At 42.0% G+C, this 21,140-nt stretch overlaps 1 protein-coding gene across 1 annotated transcript; it reads right to left on the reverse strand.

Moving 5' to 3' along the window:
- Positions 1–921: 921 nt before the first annotated feature.
- On the reverse strand, positions 922–20,902 carry LOC100380679 (calcineurin subunit B type 1). Its single transcript, XM_014131301.3, has 6 exons — positions 20,680–20,902; positions 14,206–14,245; positions 4,389–4,565; positions 3,931–3,990; positions 3,492–3,676; positions 922–3,202 (listed from the first exon to the last, which is right to left on the reverse strand). Exons 1-6 carry the CDS (start codon positions 20,680–20,682, stop codon positions 3,155–3,157), a joined length of 513 nt encoding a protein of 170 aa, XP_013986776.1. The 5' UTR covers positions 20,683–20,902; the 3' UTR covers positions 922–3,154.
- Between the last annotated feature and the right edge of the window lie 238 nt (positions 20,903–21,140).

The raw sequence follows: 21,140 nt of genomic DNA on the forward strand, positions 1-21,140 counted from the left end.
GGGACTTTTAATTGGCAGTGACAGGCACAACTGGCCACATTCTGAACTGTCCAGGAAACAGTGACATGTTATCTGAGGGAAGGGGATTCTAGTGAAATATGATCCACGCATCCATGGGTATTTTGTGTGTAAAATAAAGGGTATCTTATTACAAATCGATGGTTTTCCAGTGGCCTTGTGCTTGAAATCAAACCCAGCTTCCGAGACATTTGCCTCTTTTCCCAGTTTCTTTTATACCAAACAGTAGGGTGCAGTACTTGCATGCAACATAAGGCAATGTGAATGGAAGATGCAGCACTCAAGATGACGCTGCTTTAATCTTTCATTAGTAAGTCTAATTAAGATCTTATTCAGAAAGTGTCAAGATATTAAGTGCGTGGCAAGCTCGTGATAGCCGTTCGGTAAATAATAAAAAACACTACTCTGAAGACGCGTCTTTTCACCACCTAAAAACAAGGCCCGAGAGAAGGAACCATTGTGAGGAGACAAGGAGAGAGGACACAAGGAAACCATTTTTGAGATTCACCCACACTCAATAGCAACTTTTGAGTTCTTATGCTGCCATCTAGTGGTCAGTTTAGAGTATAACAATAACACACCCATGACCATCTGTGCATTCTGCTCCTGCTTGGTTGAGTGCATTTTTCAGTACAATAGAATTAGGTTGTCCTATTATGAAAACAGTGCTGTACATGTGGGGATACTAATCATCAATAAACACATTTCCCCTCCTACTTTCATAGGACAAATATCCCTTTGCTGCTGGTCTTTTGACAAATCGGCTGGCATTCTACTAAAGCGCATTCACACTTATTCTGCAGCGTGCCATCACAACTGCATACATTCTAACTGAAGCCCCATCTTGCAACGGTCAAAATTCACACAGTACATGTATTGTCACACAATTCACAGCCTCTGTAACAACTTTCAAATCTTTTATTTCTCTTTTTCATGTAGCAAGTTTCAATGGTTCCCACAGCAGATGCAGCATGCAGAGATGGATAAGAAGAAAAGTAAAACCTAAGACTGAAACTGTTTTTGCCTTCACCCTATACCACCCCATAATAAAACACACACACACACACACACACACACACACAGATCCCTTTCATCCAATAGTGGACATATTTAGCACAAACCTAAAAAAATAAACTAATGAGGGAGCACTAATACTACCGTGTGTATAACAAATATCTGTTAAAATACCCAAAAAAATACAGGGGGAAAAAAATACCATTGAATGGTTTCCACCTGAAACAGAGCTGGTAGTCTACTCTGGGGCATAAGTGAAGCTTTGCTGGAATAGAAGTGACAGAGATATCCAAAAGATTATAGTTGTTTAGAATAACAGTTACATGTAGTGGAGTTACTTTTAGTCATTTCCATATTAATTCAACATTTACCAATATTTTTTTTGGCAACATCCATATATGTCATTTTCATTCATGTTATAATATATTAACATTAAGATTCATATGTAAACAGAGCTTATCAAAAATGGATCTACAAGCACAAAGAGAAAAAAGGTGGGCGGGGCGGGGGGAGAAAGAGAACCCTCCGTGTCATGCAAGCACGTCACAAGACTTCGGGGCCTTTTAGGATCTGATAAGAACCATCGTCGTGCAGCACGCCGTCGAAGAAAACAGCGGCGCGAGGTTGGCAGGCGCGTGTGGCACAGGATCACGCACTTCATCACCCGCCCGTTGGTACATTCAGTTGAGCAAAAAAAGCAGAGCCTCAAACTGAAATACGTTTAATTCCATAAAATGTATAGATACAAATAAAACCTGTTCCGTCTTGTCCCTTATCTCTGTGTAAAAAAAACATCGGTAGCTTTGTAATAAAATGCCCTTGTTGGTTGCATCTTCTCAACAAAACTCAAAAAAAAAAAAAAAAAATGGTCAAAGGTAGGGAGGAAGAGGGACAGTATACCTGTGACCTTGCACTATTACTTCAACTCACGGCAAGAGTCCATACAATGTTTGAGAAACCGAATTAAAGACGTTCATGAAATAAGCAAATTACATTGTCGAGAAGGCAAAACGTGTACGTTGAAATCAACGCCTCTCATAAGCCTAACCAACTTAACATCCCTCAATGTTCTAACTATAGCCTACTTACTGGAAGTTACCTCAGCTCTGCCTGTAGTTAAAGTTGGTAAATTAAACATTTACCATATCACAAACATTTAAACCAAAAGCACTCATCTCTACTTCTATATGATAGTCTGTGACCAATCCATATCTGTAACTTAAACATGGCTGACGTTAAAGCAATAAATACAAAACACATAATATTCTAACGGCCTGTGATGTCATACCATCCAGAATGAAGACGTGCTTTTTGTTGGATTTAGAGACTAAGGTGAAAATTATTCACATAACCAACCAGTGACTCAAAAAAGACTTGTCCTTGAAGTAAACCGTAAGCTTGTATGTGCATAAATGTAAATATTATTTTCTCTACTCCACTGCATCTTCAAAAGCAAGATGATAGATGTCCCTGACAATATAAACATGTATTGTGCACAATCCCCCTTATTAAAAAAGCTGTCTTACATGATCTTAAACTTAGCTGTTCAAAATATTGAGTGAAAGTAGAGGGAAAAGCATTAGCCCTGAAAATGTAAATCAGATTGTTTGAATCGTGCCAGGTACACGTTGAAATAAGCAATTCTACCGAATTTTGATTGAATATAATGGTATATATCTTCTATCGGTTTATAATATGTTCTGATTGGCACTTCATGCTCTAATTTTGTGTTGTGTTGAAATCAAGTACATCTCAGTTAACTACACACATCCCCCCAAAAAGCCAAGACCAAAATAAATATGAAAAAAATCCCAACTGCCTCAAAACGAAAGAAAAAGAAACACACTAACCTTCCTCCACCAAACTGAAATACTCACTCAACGATAAAAAGCTGTCCTTCAGGCTTTTAAAGTGCTACACCGGGTTATTGAGAGAAATCATGTTCAATAACTCTTACAAATGGTTGGCTTCAGAAGGCTCGGGTTGGAAAAAAGGTGGCTTCACAGAGAAAAATACTTCCATTGAAAAATACACAGAGAGCGTTGCTGGATGACGCCTTGAGCAGATCCTCAGAAATGGAGAAGAAAGCGAAAAGGTGTTTTGAGGGGGCCCGTGAGGTCAGTCACACGTCCACAACCATCTTTTTGTGTATGTCTAATCCTCCCACCACCTAATGGAAGACAGAGGGGCAAGAAACTGTCACAGATGCAACAGACACCTTTGAATTTGAACAGAAGTGATGTACTGCGATCATGGGAATATGATTGCAACATTTCAGAAAGTTCTGGTATTTTTTGTTGTTGCAGAAATCCTTGTTGGAGGATTCCCTCCCTGATTATTCCCTACTGGTTCCAGAAATCCTCCAAATGGGATTTCTCAAAAACTTGTGACCATTTTATGGAACGTTTCAGGAAATCGGCAACCCTACCACAGAGTAAACCTTTGTTTCTTCGACTCACCGCACAAAACTCCTCGAAGGATATTCTCCCATCGCCGTCTTTGTCTGCGTTGATGATGGTTTTATCAACAATCTGCTGAAGCTGGGTGTCCTTTAAGTTGTTTCCCACCATCATCTTGAGGACCTGGAAGAGTTCTCCATTGGATATGTAGCCATCCTTGTCCATGTCATAGATCCTGAAGGCAACTATATGACAAGGGAAAGACGGAAGATTGGGTCAGACCTCTATTTGAAAAGGTTTTCAAAATATGCACTTGAGGGTTTTTGAAGGAAGAACTTCTGAACATCTGAGAAGGTGGATACATGTTCATACAGGCAATCAAATCACAAACATTTGCTTTATGAGCTCAGCATTGGTGTATCAACAAAGGTGGGTAATCATTTTAAAAATGGAGGAAACTTCAGTGAAAGCAGTTGAGATTAGTTGGCATTATACTTACAGCGCAATTTCATCTCTTTATCACCTTTGACACTGAACTGGGAGACACCCTCAATGAATTCTGTAAAACAATGTGAAGCCATTTTGAGTCAACCAACAATTAAAATGACCGTAACAAGGACATGAATACACATTGGGTCGTTATTCCATTCACTCAGTTGTATAAGAGCTAGAGGGTGCTTTCGAGGAAAATGCCCAACGGCACGACAAACCCTTTCACAACTTTTAAGGCATTTTCTGATTTAAGTAGGTCAGCATAAAGTCATATTGCAGGCTAACACTTACTCGAGAAAAAAAACATACATTTAAGCATTTGGTTGATGATTTAATTTCAAGGTGAAACAGCACCTATCGTTATCCACAAGGATAGCCTACACAAAGACACCAGACTAAACTAGACAACAAAAGCTCTTTTGAAGTTATAATTTAAAAAGGTGAATAACCCCATATCAGTCTTACCTTTGAAGTCGACTTCCCCATTGCCATCTGTGTCAAATATATCGATTACTCGCTGTACAAGGGGATTCTGTTGGAGTTCCGGTAAGGACATAAACTCTTCCACGCTCAAGGAGCCAGAGTTATCTAGGTCGAGTTTCTTAAATCTCTTTCCTAGCCTCTTAATCTCATCAGCATCAACTGAAATAGAAAAGGAGAGAGCAAGAAGGGCGGAATTAAAACAGTCCTATTCACATATAGGGGAACAAAACTTCCACAGCAGACTCCATTTTCTAGAGTAGCTACCACCACCACTGGGTTTCGGAAGCAAACTTTCAGCACATGGGGAAAAGAAAACAACGGGTCGGGCCTGCCCGGCCACTTACATCTGCTGTTATGGTCCTTTGCTGCCTTTAGAATCGATTCACCTGTCCCCGATTGATTCTTACCCGATTTCTTGCGAGCGCTGGCCATAGCATAGCCGTCCCAAGCTACCGCCCACCTTGTGTAGTTTGATACCGGTGGCCAACCTTGAGCTACAGAAGCAGCACACCTCTCGGTTCCCCACTCTAAGCTCTTTCATTGTGTCATGTGACACCTCCTTTACACACTAATCACTGGACTGATATCCATTAATCGTAACGTGGACTTAAGTGTGAGCTGTAATGAGGGCGGGACTTCACAGAATTAACCTTTCCCCCGGTGTACAATGCTTGATCCAGTTCTCTGTTTAGCGTTTAAACACCATATCATTTTTTTTACGTTTAATTCGACATACACTACCGTTCAAAAGTTCGGGGTCACTTAGAAATGTCCTTGTTTTTGAAAGAAAAGCACATTTTTTGTCCATTAAAATAACATCAAATTGATCAGAAATACAGTGTAGACATTGTTAATGTTGTAAATCACTATTGTAGCTGAAAACGGTTGATTTTTAATGGAATATCTACATAGGTGTACAGAGGCCCATTATCAGCAACCATCACTCCTATGTTCCAATGGCACGTTGTGTTAGCTAATCCAAGTTTATCATTTTAAAAAGGCTAATTGATCATTAGAAAACCCTTTTGCAATTATGTTAGCACAGCTGAAAACTGTTGTGCTAATTAAAGAAGCAATAAAACTGGCCTTCTTTAGACTAGTTGAGTATCTGGAGCATCAGCATTTGTGGGTTCGATTACAGGCTCAAAATGGCCAGAAACAAAGAACTTTCTTCTGAAACTCATCAGGTCTATTCTTGTTCTGAGAAATGAAGGCTAGTCCATGCGAAAAATTGCTAAGAAACTGAAGATCTGGTACAATGCTGTGTACTACTCTCTTCACAGAACAGCGCAAACTGGCTCTAACCAGAATAGAAAGAGGAGTGGGAGGCCCCGGTGCACAACTGAGCAAGAGGACAAGTACATTACAGTGTCTAGTTTGAGAAACAGACGCCTCACAAGTCCTCAAATGGCAGCTTCATTAAATATTACCCGCAAATCACCAGTCTCAACATCAACAGTGAAGAGGCGACTCCGGGATGCTGGCCTTCTAGGCAGAGTTGCAAAGAAAAAGCCATATCTCAGACTGGCCAATAAAAAGATTAAGATCGGCAAAAGAACACAGACACTGGACAGAGGAAGATTGGAAAAAAGTGTTATGGACAGACTAATCTAAATTTGAGGAGTTCTGATCACAAAGAAGAACATTCGTGAGATGCAGAAAAAAATGAAAAAAATGCTGGAGTTCTTGACGCCATCTGTCACGCATGGTGGAGTCAATATGATGGTCTGGGGGTGCTTTGGTGGTGGTAAAGTGGGAGATTTGCACAGGGTAAAAGGGATCTTGAAGTAGAAAGACCATCACTCCATTTTGCAACGCTATGCCAAACACTCTGGACAGCGCTTAATTGGAGCCAATTTCCTCCTACAACAGGACAATGACCCAAAGCACAGCTCCAAACTATGCAATAACTATTTAGGGAAGAAGCAGTCTGCTGGTATTCTGTCTATAATGGAGTGGTCAGTCACCGGATCTCAACCCTATTGAGCTGTTGTGGGAGCAGCTTGACCGTATGGTACGTAAGATGTGCCCATCAAGCCAATCCAACTTGTGGGAGGTGCTTCAGGAAGCATGGGGTGAAATCTCTTCAGATTACCTCAACAAATTGACTAAAATGCCAAAAGTCTGCAAGGCTGTAATTGATGCAAATGGAAGATTCTTTGACGAAAGCAAAGTTTGAAGGACACAATTATTATTTCAATTAAAAATCATTATTTATAACTTTGTCAACATCTTGGTTATATTTCCTATTCATTTTGCAACTCATTTAATGTATGTTTTCATGGAAAACAAGGACATTTCTAAGTGACCCCAAACTTTTGAACGGTAGTGTATATGATAAATATTCCAGTAGTTTGTTAACATGATCAACCTCGCACTAGTATTAAATCCCCTGCTGAGTCTCATTGTAAATAAACAAGCTATTTCTATCAGTCTTAGTGGCACAATTCATATCTACAGACTCAGTCTTTTGCATCAGCTTTATTTGACAGTGACTGACAATCCCAAGTTTCTCTCTGACCCGATATGGGTTGGGTTTGCTGAGCCGCTCCTCTAGGCACCTCAGCATGCCAGTTGTGTCTTAGTCAGCAGCGTTGAACCACGATGACAGGCTTAACAAGTAGGAACCAACTGCTGCCATAACCGAGACCCACCACTAGATGTACCACAACAAGTGAGTGGGGTGTCACCAGAACTCCAATAATACTATGGTGGCTGTGTGTGCGCTGCCAATACAGCACTACACTGAAAACTGATGCCCTTTTACATCTATATGTGAGCATTCCCTTGGGCTTAGCATGGCTAAGTGGCCGGCCTATATGAATGAACTGGCTTTTATGACATGGACAGCTTAGTTTGCGGCCATTAGATATTTCCCAGTCATCCCGAATTCCTGTTGTAGGGTGTAGACAACAATGTTAGCAGCACCTTACGATGTGGGCAGGGCATTGCTCAATAAAGACATAGGAAATTCCCCAGATTCCTCAGTGCAAGGGAGTGCTTCAGTTCCAAACTCTGATTACAAGGTCAGCATTAATTCTAAAATGATACAGATAGAAACTAAATCAAACAAAATGCTTCAATTCAACTCCGGCTAAAGAGAAGTAGAACATCTATTTTAAAAGTATTGTCAATTTTGCTTGGTTCTTGGTTAATATTCATGCTTGCTTCCAGCTAGATGGATACAAAAGCATTTTTCTTTTACAAACTCTATAACCTGTCCAATTTATACAACACTTGTTTTCGGGCAAATAGCCTCGTGGAGAACTAGGCTTCCCTAGACGGAAAGCCTGATGAAGTCAAATGGTAGAAAGTAGCTAAAGAATTGGAAACACAGTGATGTCTCACGTGTCAAACCAATCAAATGCCTTGCTTGGGCCGTGCTCCAAAAAAGGTGACCACTTATAAATTCTCCTTTTTTTGTTTTGTAGAGTGTTCAAGCAGAGAAGTTGTAATGCCATCATCGACTCGATTGTGTGTATGGAGCACACTTCTGGAAAAACATCATTCAGTTTTTACTCTAGGGTTTCTTCCATTTTATGCAATGTTGCAAACTAGCATACGGAACAACTCTCTGAAAAATATGTCCTACCAAATTGGAAAACATAAACATGCAGCACCTTTCTACAGGCATATGGGGGTAGGGTTCTTGAAATCTAACATCCAATCAAAATGTAGCCGCTTCATTAAGCGGCCCATTCTAGGCGTTTTGGCTAATAGAACATTTTGGATGGCTACGCGAGACTACCAGGCAACAGGTGCTTAAGCATTGGTAATTTCATATCTCTACACCAAGAACCTTATTCACTATATGGAAAATGTATGGAAGACAAATCAATATAAGCCAGAAAGTGATCCTTATGCACTCTTTTCCAGCCCCCAAAATCCCTTCTGTAGTAGTCCAACATGCAGACAAAGAAGGATGCCATTGAAAATAATTTGGATATAGCCAGCCCATTTTAGTTACACTGATTTAACTTATAACTTAATAATTTCAGCGTTAATGATGGACTAACTCTTGTATACAAGTTGCTAGACGAACTGAGTAAAGATTCAAAATACCGCAATAGCTCCTCCCCTGACACAACCTCTTTAGTGGGTACACAGAAGTACAGGCCCCAACAGCACTGCATTAATTCAATTACACCGGCACAACAGCATATACCAGACAGCGCTGGGTACCATTCTGTCCGTGTATACAATCCACGAGTGTAGCTCAAATAGATAGAGGGGAAAAGTATTTATAGCAGAGAGAGAGAAACACCCCTCACTCCACACACAGCTAAACGGCTGGTGCTGCCCTCCCCTCGGGAAACCCCTAGCAACAAGGAAACCCAGCTAGCTAACATAAAGAAGGGGGGAGGGTATTTTGAGGGCTGCAGTCAGCCAGCCAGCTGGAGAGGCTTTCAACACAAACTGAGCTGCAGAAGGAGACGGTGTGCTGCATTCACATAGGTCTCATAATTCGGCTCACTGGGCCTCATCTCCCTCACAACCAATGACCACACATACACAACAGCAAGTAAGCTCATGCGGAAGCCAGTGCAGTCAAGTGTGCGCTTGAGAGTTCGGAGACGGTCTTCGAGTCCTCATGAATCAAGCCCCGGTTATGATATTTTAGGAACAGGGTTACCTCCACAAATGGGTTTATCAATAATTTGTTATGTTAGTGTTACTAGCATTCAGGCAGGTGTCAAGATTTGGCCCCATAAGTCTAAATAGTAATGTTATAGTAATTCTAGACACTGGCTTGCTCTAGAGACCTGTAAACAAATAATGTCCCCCCCTTAGAGAGATATAACGGCTACGCAAGCTAGCCAACGAGCTAGTCAACATCACACCTATGAACCAGACACGCATCTGAAAAGAGGCAGATAATGAGCCAGTACCGGTGACTACGTTGCCATTTACGCGAAGGGCCTACGATCAGTGCCATCTCAAATGGGCTGCCATCTCTCTTAATTCACTGCCGCAGAAACACAACCCCTCCCACATGTGGGCCAGTCACGCCGCTGATCTTACTGAAAAAGCAGCACCCACTGGGGCGCATCAAAGCACTGCAGCTCTCCCAAACAGCCGGATAAATACTCTCAGCTCTCTCTCTCTCTACAACGGCTATTCCCAAACTGAGGTATGTGCAATGCCGTCGGGAGTACGCCAAATTAAAATTTGAATCACATTTTCAAATAGTCCATTTAGATTTTCCAACGGGGCTAAACATTTGGGTGCGATTTTCTCTCTCGCCAGAGTAGCCTCGTTTCACTGCCAAAAATACATTTAAAACCATCTAGTGTTCAGCGAAATAACAACGCAGTGTCAAATACAGGTGGCCTAGTCAAATAATTAACATCCAATCACATTAACCGTTACTCTCTCGCGGGAATTCCACTAACGGTCAGTATGTAGCCAAACATAGCTGCTGCTCATTCCGTTTGCTCGAAAATTGATAGTTATTGATGGTTAAATAAGGGCCGCGTCCATAGAGACACATGCCAGCTCTACAGGTAGTACTGCTACTACCAGCAGTACTACACCTGCACCTGTCGACGACACAAGTTGATCCGCTTCCACGAGCACATCCAATGCTAGCATCAGTAATTCTACATTTGTTGTTAGCCCAGCTAGCATGGACACTGACAGTTGTGAATCTGATGCAGCCGAAGAGCTAACGCCCCCTTACCCGGGAAAGCACCCAACAACGGACAGGGATGTTGGACCATCAAAGAGGCGCAAATATGATGAGAACTACATTGATTTGGGGTTCACTTATATTGGAAGTAGTGCCTTTCCTCAGTACTTTTGCACATATCACACACCGTGGCTATCTTACAACTCGATGAAACCTTCACTCTTGCGTAGATATTTCGAAACGAAACATGCCAGTTCGAAAAATAAGCCACAGGAGTTTTTTTGAACGAGAATTAAGACGACTTTCGAGTAGTAAAACATGTATAAAAGATACCATTAATAAGAAAGGGCTAAAAGCGTCTTATATGGTGAGCTACTGAGTGGCTAGGACAGGCAAGCCCCATACTGTGGAGGACTTAATTCTTCCTGCTGCCGCAGATATGGCTGGGACAATGTTGGGGGAAAAGGCCAAAAAAAACTATAGACAATGCCTTCATCAAACAACACTGTTTCACGACACATCAGTGACATAGCAGGAGATGTTTTGTAACAATTACTGCTTCGCATACAAGCCAGTGAATTATATACGTTACAGCTGGATGAGTCAACAGGCGTGGCGGTCCTGGCACAGCTCCTGGTATATGTCCCTTATGTTTATGGGGGGTCAATTAAGGAAGACATCCTCTTCTGCAAACCATTGAAAACCAGGACAACATGACACAATATTTTTAAAGTACTGGACAGCTTTGTGACATCAAATGGACTTTTGTGGCCAAGATGTGTTGGTATCTCTACTGATGGCGCAAAAGCCATGACAGGGAGACATAGTGGAGTGGTAACGAGCGTGCAAGCAGTTGCTCCCGATGCCACTTGGGTAGACTGCAGCATCCACAGAGAGGCTCTTGCTTCCAAGGGAATGCCTGACAGCTTGAAAGACGTTTTGGACACTACAGTGAAAATGGTTAACTTTGTTAAAGCAAGGCCCCTGAACTCTCATGTATCTTCTGCATTATGCAATGATGTGGGCAGCGACCAAGTAACGCTTTTACAACATACAGAAGTGCACTGGTTATCAAGGGGCAAAGTATTGACACTTTTTTCAATTGAGAGACGAGCTTAAAGTTTTTACTGACCATCATTTTCACTTGTCTGACCGCTTGCATGATGACGAGTTTCTCACACGACTGGCCTATCTGGGTGATGTTTTATCTCACCTGAAAGATCTGAATCTAGGATTACAGGGACTCTCCGCAACTATATTCAATGTGCGGGACAAAAATTGAGGCTATGATTAAGAAGTTGGAGCTCTTCTCTTTTACATTTGAGTCATTTAGCAGATGCTCTTATCCAGAGCGACTTATAGTAGTGAATGCATACATTTCATACATTTTTTTCCGTACTGGTCCCCCGTAGGAGTGTCATCTGATGAAGATCAAAGGTTAGTGCTGCATTTAGCTGTGGTTGGGGTTTTTGTGGCATATATGCTTGCTTTGAAAATGGCTGTGTGATTATTTTTGGCTGGGTACTCTCCTGACATAATCTAATGTTTTGCTTTCGCTGTAAAGCCTTTTTGAAATCGGACAATGTGGTTGGATTAACGAGAGTCTTATCTTTCAAATGGTGTAAAATAGTCATATGTTTGAGAAATTGAAGTTATAGCATTTTTAAGGTTTTTTGTATTTCGCGCCATGCTCTACCATTGGATATTGGTGAGGCTAGCGGAACGTCTGTCCTCAACAGGTTAAGACAGACTCTCCAATACAACCCAACATTGCAGAGTTATGTGCATCCTTTCAAGCACACCCTTCTCATTAACCTGTGGTGAGTTATTCACAATTTTTGATGAACAAAAAAGGTTTTATGTAAGATGGCAAAATAAATAATTGATTATTATTATTTATGCCCTGGTCCTATAAGAGCTCTGTGTCACTTCCCACGAGACGGGTTGTGACAAAAACTCACACTCATTCTTATGTTTAATAAATGTATTGTATAGTGTGTGTGTGTGGCAGGCTTACAATGACGGCAAAAAACAACATTTGAGAGTGTGCTGACCCTGGTGCTAGAGGGGGTACGCAGCGGGAGGTTGAATGTTTGAAGGGGTACGGGACTATGAAAAGTATGAGAATCACTGCTCTACAATATATGGGAAGTTAGTTTGTCTTGATGTGCCAGTTTGTAGCTCAATTTAGATGGTTTATTATCTCGTTTTATATACATGTTTTTGTGATTGGAATGTGCCTGTGTGAATATGTGTACAAAAAACAAGTAAATACAACCTGTCTACTATATAGATGCAGACACTCTTATAGTTTGATGAAGAACAGATCATGAATTGCTCCAAAGAACACGGTGGCCGTCTGTGTATATACATGCATATTTGTGTGTGTGTGTGTGTACCCATGCTGCACCACGATGCTTGACTGGTGCTCCTTACGACCAAAGCTCTCAGGGAGGGGACGTGAATAAACACTGACGAGTCTTTTTACTCTCGATGCATCTCAAATCGTTTTGATACAATACAATTTACTTCAAAAGGGCTAATTGAGGTGCTAAATGACCTGAGCAGGTCAGTTGTTGAACAGTGGGTACTACTACAGAAAAACAGAAGTCTGCAACTCAATTGAAGGTGTTAAGCAGGGAGTCACCATGTTGTGCAGGGCCAGTAGAGTTTTGTCTGCTAAGCCACAGCTTCAGCCTTGCACAGGGAGTCACCTAACCCTCCGAGTAGAAGTTGCCCCTCTGATAGAATCAGCTTCCCCATATCCAACCTTCACCATTCGGGATAAAAGACTGAACTGACCAGCATTCTAGGGGTCCACTAACGAACGCCCTGACTAGGGATCTGGGTGAGCTACCAGTATTCAGACCCTGCCAGTTCGGAGCGCACAGCTGATTTAAGGCTGTGCGCCTTCTTGACACGGTGAACAGCTGCCCCACGCCCTGCTCCCAGGAGGGAGGGAGGAAAAGACTCCCCAAAATACCCCACTGTGGGGAAGTCCATCGGCTGGCTGAGGTTTGAGACACCTGTCGAAGTCTCTTGTTTTTGATTGTCCTGCAGGTGTGCAACCCAGACGTGACTCTGTAAACACAGGTGTGTTTTGATGATGGAGGTTGTGTCAGCTGGTCCATAAGCCCAAGCTGTTTGGGAAAATGTAAACTGAGGCCAACATTAAAGTGTCAAGTCTTTATGTCTTTATGAAGTAAACTTTATGAAGTTTAACTGTCTACTTGCACTCTACGTTATAGTCAGGTCTCTCTCAAAAGGACTGAAAACTGAGCATTTGGCATTTGCTTTTCCAGTCAAACACATTCTGTAAAAGACTGGGCAGGGAGAAACAGAGAGAGGGAGATTGTTTTGGGTTTCAAGGCAAGTGAAGTAAAAAGTGCCATCGTAAATCACGGTCCGACGGCCACCCCGTGACACCTAGCGTAACAGCTCGTTAGGGATGTGCAGAGGTGGGCCCCCCCCCCAGAACACACTCGACACCGGCCAACATTGATGTCCGAGCTCCGGCTCTGCACGCCACAATCCTCCACAGGAGGGAGTTCCTGAAAAAGACCCTGAAAGTTCAGTCCTGAAACTCTAATTAGCCCCCTTGTCTCTTGAGGGGTGGGGGGGATTGATGAGGGCGGAGGGATGGCACAGCAGAGCGACAAACCAATTAAAAATGGAATATTACTCAGACTAAAAATAAATAAGGCTCTCCCACCAGCCCTGAAACTGACCTTTATGTGGGGGGGGGGGGGGGGGGGGGGGGAAGAGGCATTTTTAGCCATGGCAGCAAAGTGCTCACGCTTCCCAGCAGCATCTGAGACTGGGTCACACTGAAGGGCTGAGGCCTGAAGAATGCAGTATAGCGTGTGGTGATGTATATATTGGTCTGCTCAACGTTGGCTGTCATATTGATTCCCCCAGCCAGACCAGTGTCCCAGACTTATGTGAACTGCAACGCCTATGGTAGATTCTGGCCTTTGAGTTGACCAGACAATGCAATCCCATAGCCTAAACTTTTTGACATCAAAATTGTTCTTGGTCAATGCATTTACATGCATTCATTTTTATGTATTTACATGCAGAAATTAAGATTAAACTCCAGTCATTTCTGAATATTACATACAGGGCAGCCCACAGCTGATATCATTGCCAGCAATAATCTCAAATACTTACAGTGTGTACACATCTCCAAGGGATAACTTGCTTCATTTCCCTAGAAAGAAAGAGGACAAATTGTGAGAATGACATTACCATTTTAATGTCTATTTTTAAATGAAGACAGGAAACCATAACATAACATTCACCATTAAAATCTGTATTTTCTTCAAATATAGGAATTATGTTGCTATAATAAGATGGCATTTGCACCAAGGGTCTGAAATATTGCCATTTACCATTGCAACAAGTCTCCCTGGACAGACCAACTTAGCGTTCCCCATTGTCTTCGCTTCCTAATCAGATTTAGTGACGATCTAGGTAGTTGTGGGGGGGCCACTGGTTGTTGAGTGGTGACAATCTCAGGTAAAGACCCGATTGTATACTACCATCTCAACATTGACACATGAAAGTGATGACGTGCTAATATGTTGATGTGAGCTTGGTACGTTAATAGGGAAACAAAATGAACAGACTTGTACAATATCCTGCCACCTGCCCCTAAAACAGCAGGTAGAGTTGAAACCCGTTCTCGGTCCATCCCACTCTAGGAATTCTGTTTATCCCTAAGAAGTGGCATTCTCCATTATGCATGAGAACAACAGAATGAACTGGATTCTGCCAGAGCTGGAAATTAGGGCAATCTATTGCCTTTGCCTTACCGCATCTCTGTGGGACATAAAGGAATTGAAAAAGGCTGAGAGGAAGGCTGTGACTTCCTCATTAGATAAAGACTTGGGCCTTGACTGAATGTCTAGCCAAAAGGGGGCATGGACTATCCTAAATGCCTCGAAATAACTATCCATTTAATCCAAGTTAAAACATTTTAGCGCATCATCTCCTGAATATCATAGAGCACTTCTGTGGCTCAGTTGGTAAAAAGCATTAGCAATGCAAGGGTCATGGGTTCAGTTCCTGCTCGGGTCACATATACAGTGCATTGGGGAAGTATTCAGACCCCTTGACCTTTTCCACATTTTGTTATGTTACAGCTCTATTCTAAAATGTATTAAATACATCCTCAATCTACACACAATACTCCATAATGACAAAGCAAAAACAGGTTTAGACATATTTGCAAATGTACCTTATTTAAATAAGTATTCAGACCGTTTGCTATCTTTCCATTGATCATCCTTTAGATGTTTCTACAACTTGGAGTCCACTTATGGTAAATTCAATTGATTGTTTCTATCCAAATCATGTCCACACGCACGTCTATGTATATAAGGTCCCACAATTGACAGTGCATGTCAGAGCGAAAACCAAGCCATAAGGTTGAAGGAATTGTCCGTAGAGCTCAGAGACAGGATTGTGTCGAGGCACTGATCTGGGGAAGGGTACCAAAACATGTCCGCAGCATTGAAGGTCCAAAAACACAGTGGCCTCAATCATTCTTAAATGGAAGAAGTTTGGAACAACCAAGACTATTCCCAGAGCTGGCCGCTCGGAAAACTGAGCAATCGGGAGAGAAGGGAGTTGGCCAGGGAGGTGACCAAGAACCCGATGGTCAATCTGACAGAGCTCTAGAGTTCCTCTGTGGAGATTGGAGAACCTTCCAGAAGGACAACCATCTCTGCAGCACTCCACCAATCAGGCCTTTATGGTAGAGTGACCAGACTACTCAGTAAAAGGCACACGACAGCACGCTTGGAGTTTGCCAAAAGCACCTAAAGGACTCGCAGACCATGAGAAACATGATTCTCTGGTCTGATGATTGAACTATTTGGCCTGAATGCCAAGCGTCACGTCTGTAGGAAACCTGCCACGATCCCTATGGTGAAGCGTGGTGATGGCAGCATCATGCTGTAGGGATGTTTTTCAGTAGAAGGGACTGGGAGACTAGTCAGGACCAAGGGAAAGATAAATGGTGCAATGTACAGAGAGATCCTTGATGAAGTCCTGAGCGCTCTGGAGCAGATTCTCAGACTTGGGCGAAGGTTCACCTTCCAACAGGACATCAACCCTAAGCACACAGCCAAGACCATGCAGAAGTGGCTTCGGGACAAGTCTCTGAATGTACATGAGTGGCCCGGCTAGATCCCGGACTTGAACCCAATCAAACATCTCTGGAGAGACCTGAAAATAGCTGTGCAGCGACGCTACCCATCGAACCTGACAGAGCTTGAGAGGATGTGCAGAGAAGAATGGGAGAAACTCCCCAAATACAGGTGTACCAAGCTTGTAGCGTCATACCTAAGAAGACAAGGCTGTAATCGCTGCCAAAGGTGCTTCAACAAAGTACTAAGGAAAGGGTCTGAATACTTATGTAAATGTGATATCAGTTTATTTTTAATACATTTGCAAACATTTCTACAAACCTGTTTTTGCTTTGTCATTATGGGGTATTGTGTGTAGATTGATGAGGAAAAAACTAACAATTTAATCAATTTTAGAATAAGGCTGTAATGTAACAAAATGTGAAAAAAGCCAAGGAGTCTGAATACTTTCCAAATGCACTGTATACTAAAAATATATGCACTGTATGTACAGTAAGTTGCTTTGGAAAGAAGTGTCTGCCAAATGTTATACTGGCTAGCGAGGCTACATTGTGTAAATTCACACATCAACCAGAATGTGCTGATATTGACGACTCTTTGGCATATCTGAATCAGGATTTCAAGCTGAAATTAATTTTCTCTGTGATGAATACAAAAACAGCAAAAAGTAGGAGACCTGTTTCGACTTGCTGCCGACCACAAAGCCCGTCATAACCCAAGACTGATCATTGACAACCAGAAAGACATGACCATGAGTCTTTCCATCTAGCTAAGCTTGGGATACAATACCAACAAAAAATATGGCATGCATATAGGCGCCATATCCCATCATTTGAAGTCATAAAAGGAAATGTCAAGAAAAGCATCATTCAATTTGTTTCAAGAACAGGATTTTAGAATTAGGCTCGAACGTCCAGTGCGTGTGACTAGTCACTACGACTGGTGTACGTTACTTTTGGTTTGGCGAATAGCAAAATGTAATTTCACACTTTAAATTTTATATAGTCTAACCTCAACTCCAAGAAGCCCATACTCAGTGTTTTCAAATCACTGGCACAGTAGTGTTGATGCTGCAATAGTACTGTGCCTCTGACTTCAAGTCACACAGAGCATTAAATTAAAGTGGATTGAGGGGGTTTAGGATTACACCATTTACTTGGTGTAAGGTCATGTCTGTGTGGTGGGAGTTGTAAAGTTGTAGAAGTAAAGCTAGTTTTGTAGTTATAACATTGCAAAATGGTGGGAGGGCAGATGGGTTGGATTTAGGCCTAACTCAGCTGTGTAATTTGTACCACAAACATAAAAAGAACAATGATCTTGTTACTTTCCTTCAGGCAACTCATTTGTCAAGAATCATTCTAAAAAAAAATGTTGTCTAGGCCTATTTAACATTGTTACCAGTTACTCACATTACTACAACTGGGTTTGGAAAGTGAGGAGTATTTTCTTCCAAAACCATCCCCTTTGTTTTATCTTAAACATCTGTATTAAGGATTAAGAAAAGGCAACCCAGTCTCCTGGTACGCATTGTATTGACAAACTGTTACAGTATATGCCAAGGTTGGTAGTAGGCTACACATTTTGCTTATGAGCAACATGACAGCATTATCTGTCAAGCGCTAAGAACTTCATACATTTTATGAAAATGTGATATATTGCAGCGATAGCCTAATACACTTGACTTCAGCACTTTTCACTGAGATCCTGCTTACAATTGGAATGTGGTTTCAAAGAGACAGCTTGAGTGTACAATCCATCTACCAATAGAATCCATTAAAACCAAATCAGCATCATCCCGAGTCCTGGCTGCCTACAGCGACAGCCTATAGGAGTACACGTAACAAAAATATAAAAAACGCAACATGCAACAATTTCAAAGATTTTACTGAGTGACAGTTCATAATAACGAAATCAGTCAATTGAAATAAATGCATTAGTTACTAATCTATGGATTTCACATAACTGGGAATACAGATATGCATCTGTTGGTAACAGATACCTTAAAAAATAAAAGTAGTGGTGTGGATCAGAAAACCAGTCAGTATCTGGTTTGAATGTCATTTGTCTCATGGTGCGTGACACATCTACTTCGCATGGAGTTGATCAGGCTGTTGATTGTGGCCTGTGGAATGTTGTCCCACTCCTTTTCAATGGCTGTGCGAAGTTGCTGGATATTGGAGAGAACTAGAACACTGTCGTACATGTCAATCCAGAGCATTCCAAACATGCTGAATGGGTGACATGTCTGGTGAGTATGCAGGCCATGGAAAAAAACTGGGACATTTTTCAGCTTCCAGGAATTGTGTACAGATCCTTGCGACATGGGGCCGTGCATTATCATGCTGAAACATGAGGTGATGGCGGCGGATGTATGGCACGACAATGGGCCTCAGGATCTCGTCACGTTATCTCTGTGCATTCAAATTGCAATCGATAAAATGCAATTGTGTTTGTAGTCCGTAGCTTATGCCTGCCCATACCGTAACCCCACCGCCGACATAGGGCACTCTGTTCACAACGTTGACATCAGCAAACTGCTCACCCACACAACACTATACACGCTGTTTGCCATTTGCCTGGTACAGTTGAAACCGGGATTCATCCGTGAAGAGTACACTTCTCCAGCGTGCCAGTGCCATTTGAAGTTGAGCATTTGCCCACTGAAGTTGGTTACGACGCCGAACTGCAGTCAGGTCAAGACCCTGGTGAGGACAATGAGCACGCAGATGAGCTTCCCTGAGACGGTTTCTGACAGTTTGTGCAGAGATTCTTCGGTTGTGCAGACCCACAGTTTCATTAACTGTCCAGTGGCTGGTCTCAGACGATCCCGCAGGTGAAGAATCCGGACGTGGAGGTCCTGGGCTGCCGTGGTTACAGATGGTCGGTGGTTGTGAGGTCAGTTGGACGTACTTTCAAATTCTCTAAAACGACGTTGGAGGTGGCTTATAGTAGAGAAATTAACATAGAATGATCTGGCAACAGCTCTGGTGGCCATTCCCACAGTCAGCATGCCAATTGCACGTTCCCTCAAAACTTAAGACATCTGCCGCATCGTGCTGTGACACAAAACTGAACATTATTACTGTCCCCAGCACAAGGTGCACCTGTGTAAAGATTGTGCTGTTTAATCAGCTTCATGATATGCCACACCTGTCAGGTGGATGGATTATCTTCGCAAAGAATAAATGCTCACTAACAGGGATGTAAACACATTTGCGCACAACATTTGAGAGAAATAAGCTTTTTGATAAATTTGGGGGTTATTTTATTTCAGCTCATGAAACACGGGACCAACACTTTACATGTTGCGTTTATATTTGTTAGAAGCAATTATTCAGATCCTATAGGGTATTTGTGGTTGATGCATTTGTGTTTTTCCTGAAACCACTATGCACACTTGGTCTGAGCTAAACACAGGTGCTTCAGAAAGGCCGGTATGCATGCTTAATAATTAAGTGGCCTACAAACCCCGCATACATGGGCTATGCAAGTGCAAATTAATGTAGGCCTATGACTGTTGGAAATTGGGAGGAACAGGAAATGGTAATAGGTCAGTGAACTACAAGATATCAATCTTTTTTATTGGAACTCTGATGCAAATTGATATGACTGAGGTAGTATTGAAACTGTATCTGGTCTTCTGCAATACATGTCATTTTAAAGCCATTTCTTCAGATCCCTGTACTAGGACTGGTAAAAATACAATTAAAATAATGTAACGAGAGGTAATATATAGAAAATGTAAGTTAAGGTGGATCTTTGGGAAGCAATTGCTTCTTCCTGGAAATGTAGTTTAACATTTATAATGTGACTTACTAACTATAACAGTCCTGTTCTTAAAAAAAAAAAAAAAAAAAAAAACATTTCCACGAGTAGTTAGCTAGCTGTATTGATTGGGGACCACCTTAACATACGGTGCAGCTCTCTTAAGTGACAACCAGGAAAAGTGCCCATTTGCTGTGGCTATGTTGTAACTAGTGCTCGTCCAGCCTAGTTGGACCTGCGTTATAAAGCGGAATATTACCGATACAAAGTGACAAGCGCATCTAATGTATGCGCAAATGGAAGGCGTGACAGCCTATAGATATTGTTAGTGTTGCCTGTTCGCGGGTTCGGAAACGATACGATGTTTCACGTTTCCCCCACGAGCTCGCGCCATTATTCATGTGCCTATAGCTTAGCTAACTGGCTAGGTGGTTGGGTTAGCTACTTGTCACACATTTGAGAAATCTCAATATAGCTTTTCAGAACACACCAGAATGCGAGAAATCACCAAAAACACAACGTTGGCCACATTGTCATATCTGTAAACATGAAATTGTGCGTGCAAAAAAATGTAACGCGACAAACGCTTTCAAGCGCATTTGGTCGGAAGAATAGTACGTAGTGCAAGCGAGATGTAGGATAGGCTTGAGAGCTATGCATGCGTATGGTGTAAGATTTTGTAGACATTTGGTTCAACACTAGAATAGCAAGCTATAGTTTTCCTTACCATTCTGTCGGTCGGGTTTCTTCACCTGGTGAGCAAGGGAAACAATTTGAAAGGACGACGTTGCACAATCAATTAAGACTGTTTCAGGGAAATCTTTCTAGTCGTAATAAATATAGACCAGCTTGACTTGCTCTCGCCTTTTCTCTTTACGGATGACGGATTCACTGCAGTAGCTACGGTAGAACCGCAGAGGAGGTTGTGTTGGTGTAGAGAGCGAGCGAGGTTGAAAGGCGAATAGGGGGAGGTGCGACTATACAGTACATCCGGGTACTCTGTCTATTTCTTTTAATGTATGTATGCCAACCATGTATTGTGACATTTATATGAAATTGTAGCCTATCCATCAATACAATTTTTAAGCGATGAGTTTAATGCTTTTCGACCTAGGCCTATGTCCTCATCTCGTTTCTAAACGTAGACCTATGTATGCAGTAATGTTTAAATATGTGGAAAAAACTCGA

The sequence above is a fragment of the Salmo salar genome, chromosome 12 (genome assembly GCF_965601325.2).
Source record: "Salmo salar chromosome 12, fSalSal1, whole genome shotgun sequence".
NCBI classification, from domain to species: domain Eukaryota; kingdom Metazoa; phylum Chordata; class Actinopteri; order Salmoniformes; family Salmonidae; genus Salmo; species Salmo salar.

Bases quoted from the DNA above. Each gene is read 5' to 3' on its own strand.
- LOC100380679 (XM_014131301.3), bottom strand. The intron at 3,991-4,388 runs GTAAGACTGATA...ATTGTTTTACAG, and splicing joins TGGGGAAGTCGACTTCAAAG to AATTCATTGAGGGTGTCTCC. The intron at 3,677-3,930 runs GTAAGTATAATG...CTTGTCATATAG, and splicing joins TAAAGAGATGAAATTGCGCT to TTGCCTTCAGGATCTATGAC.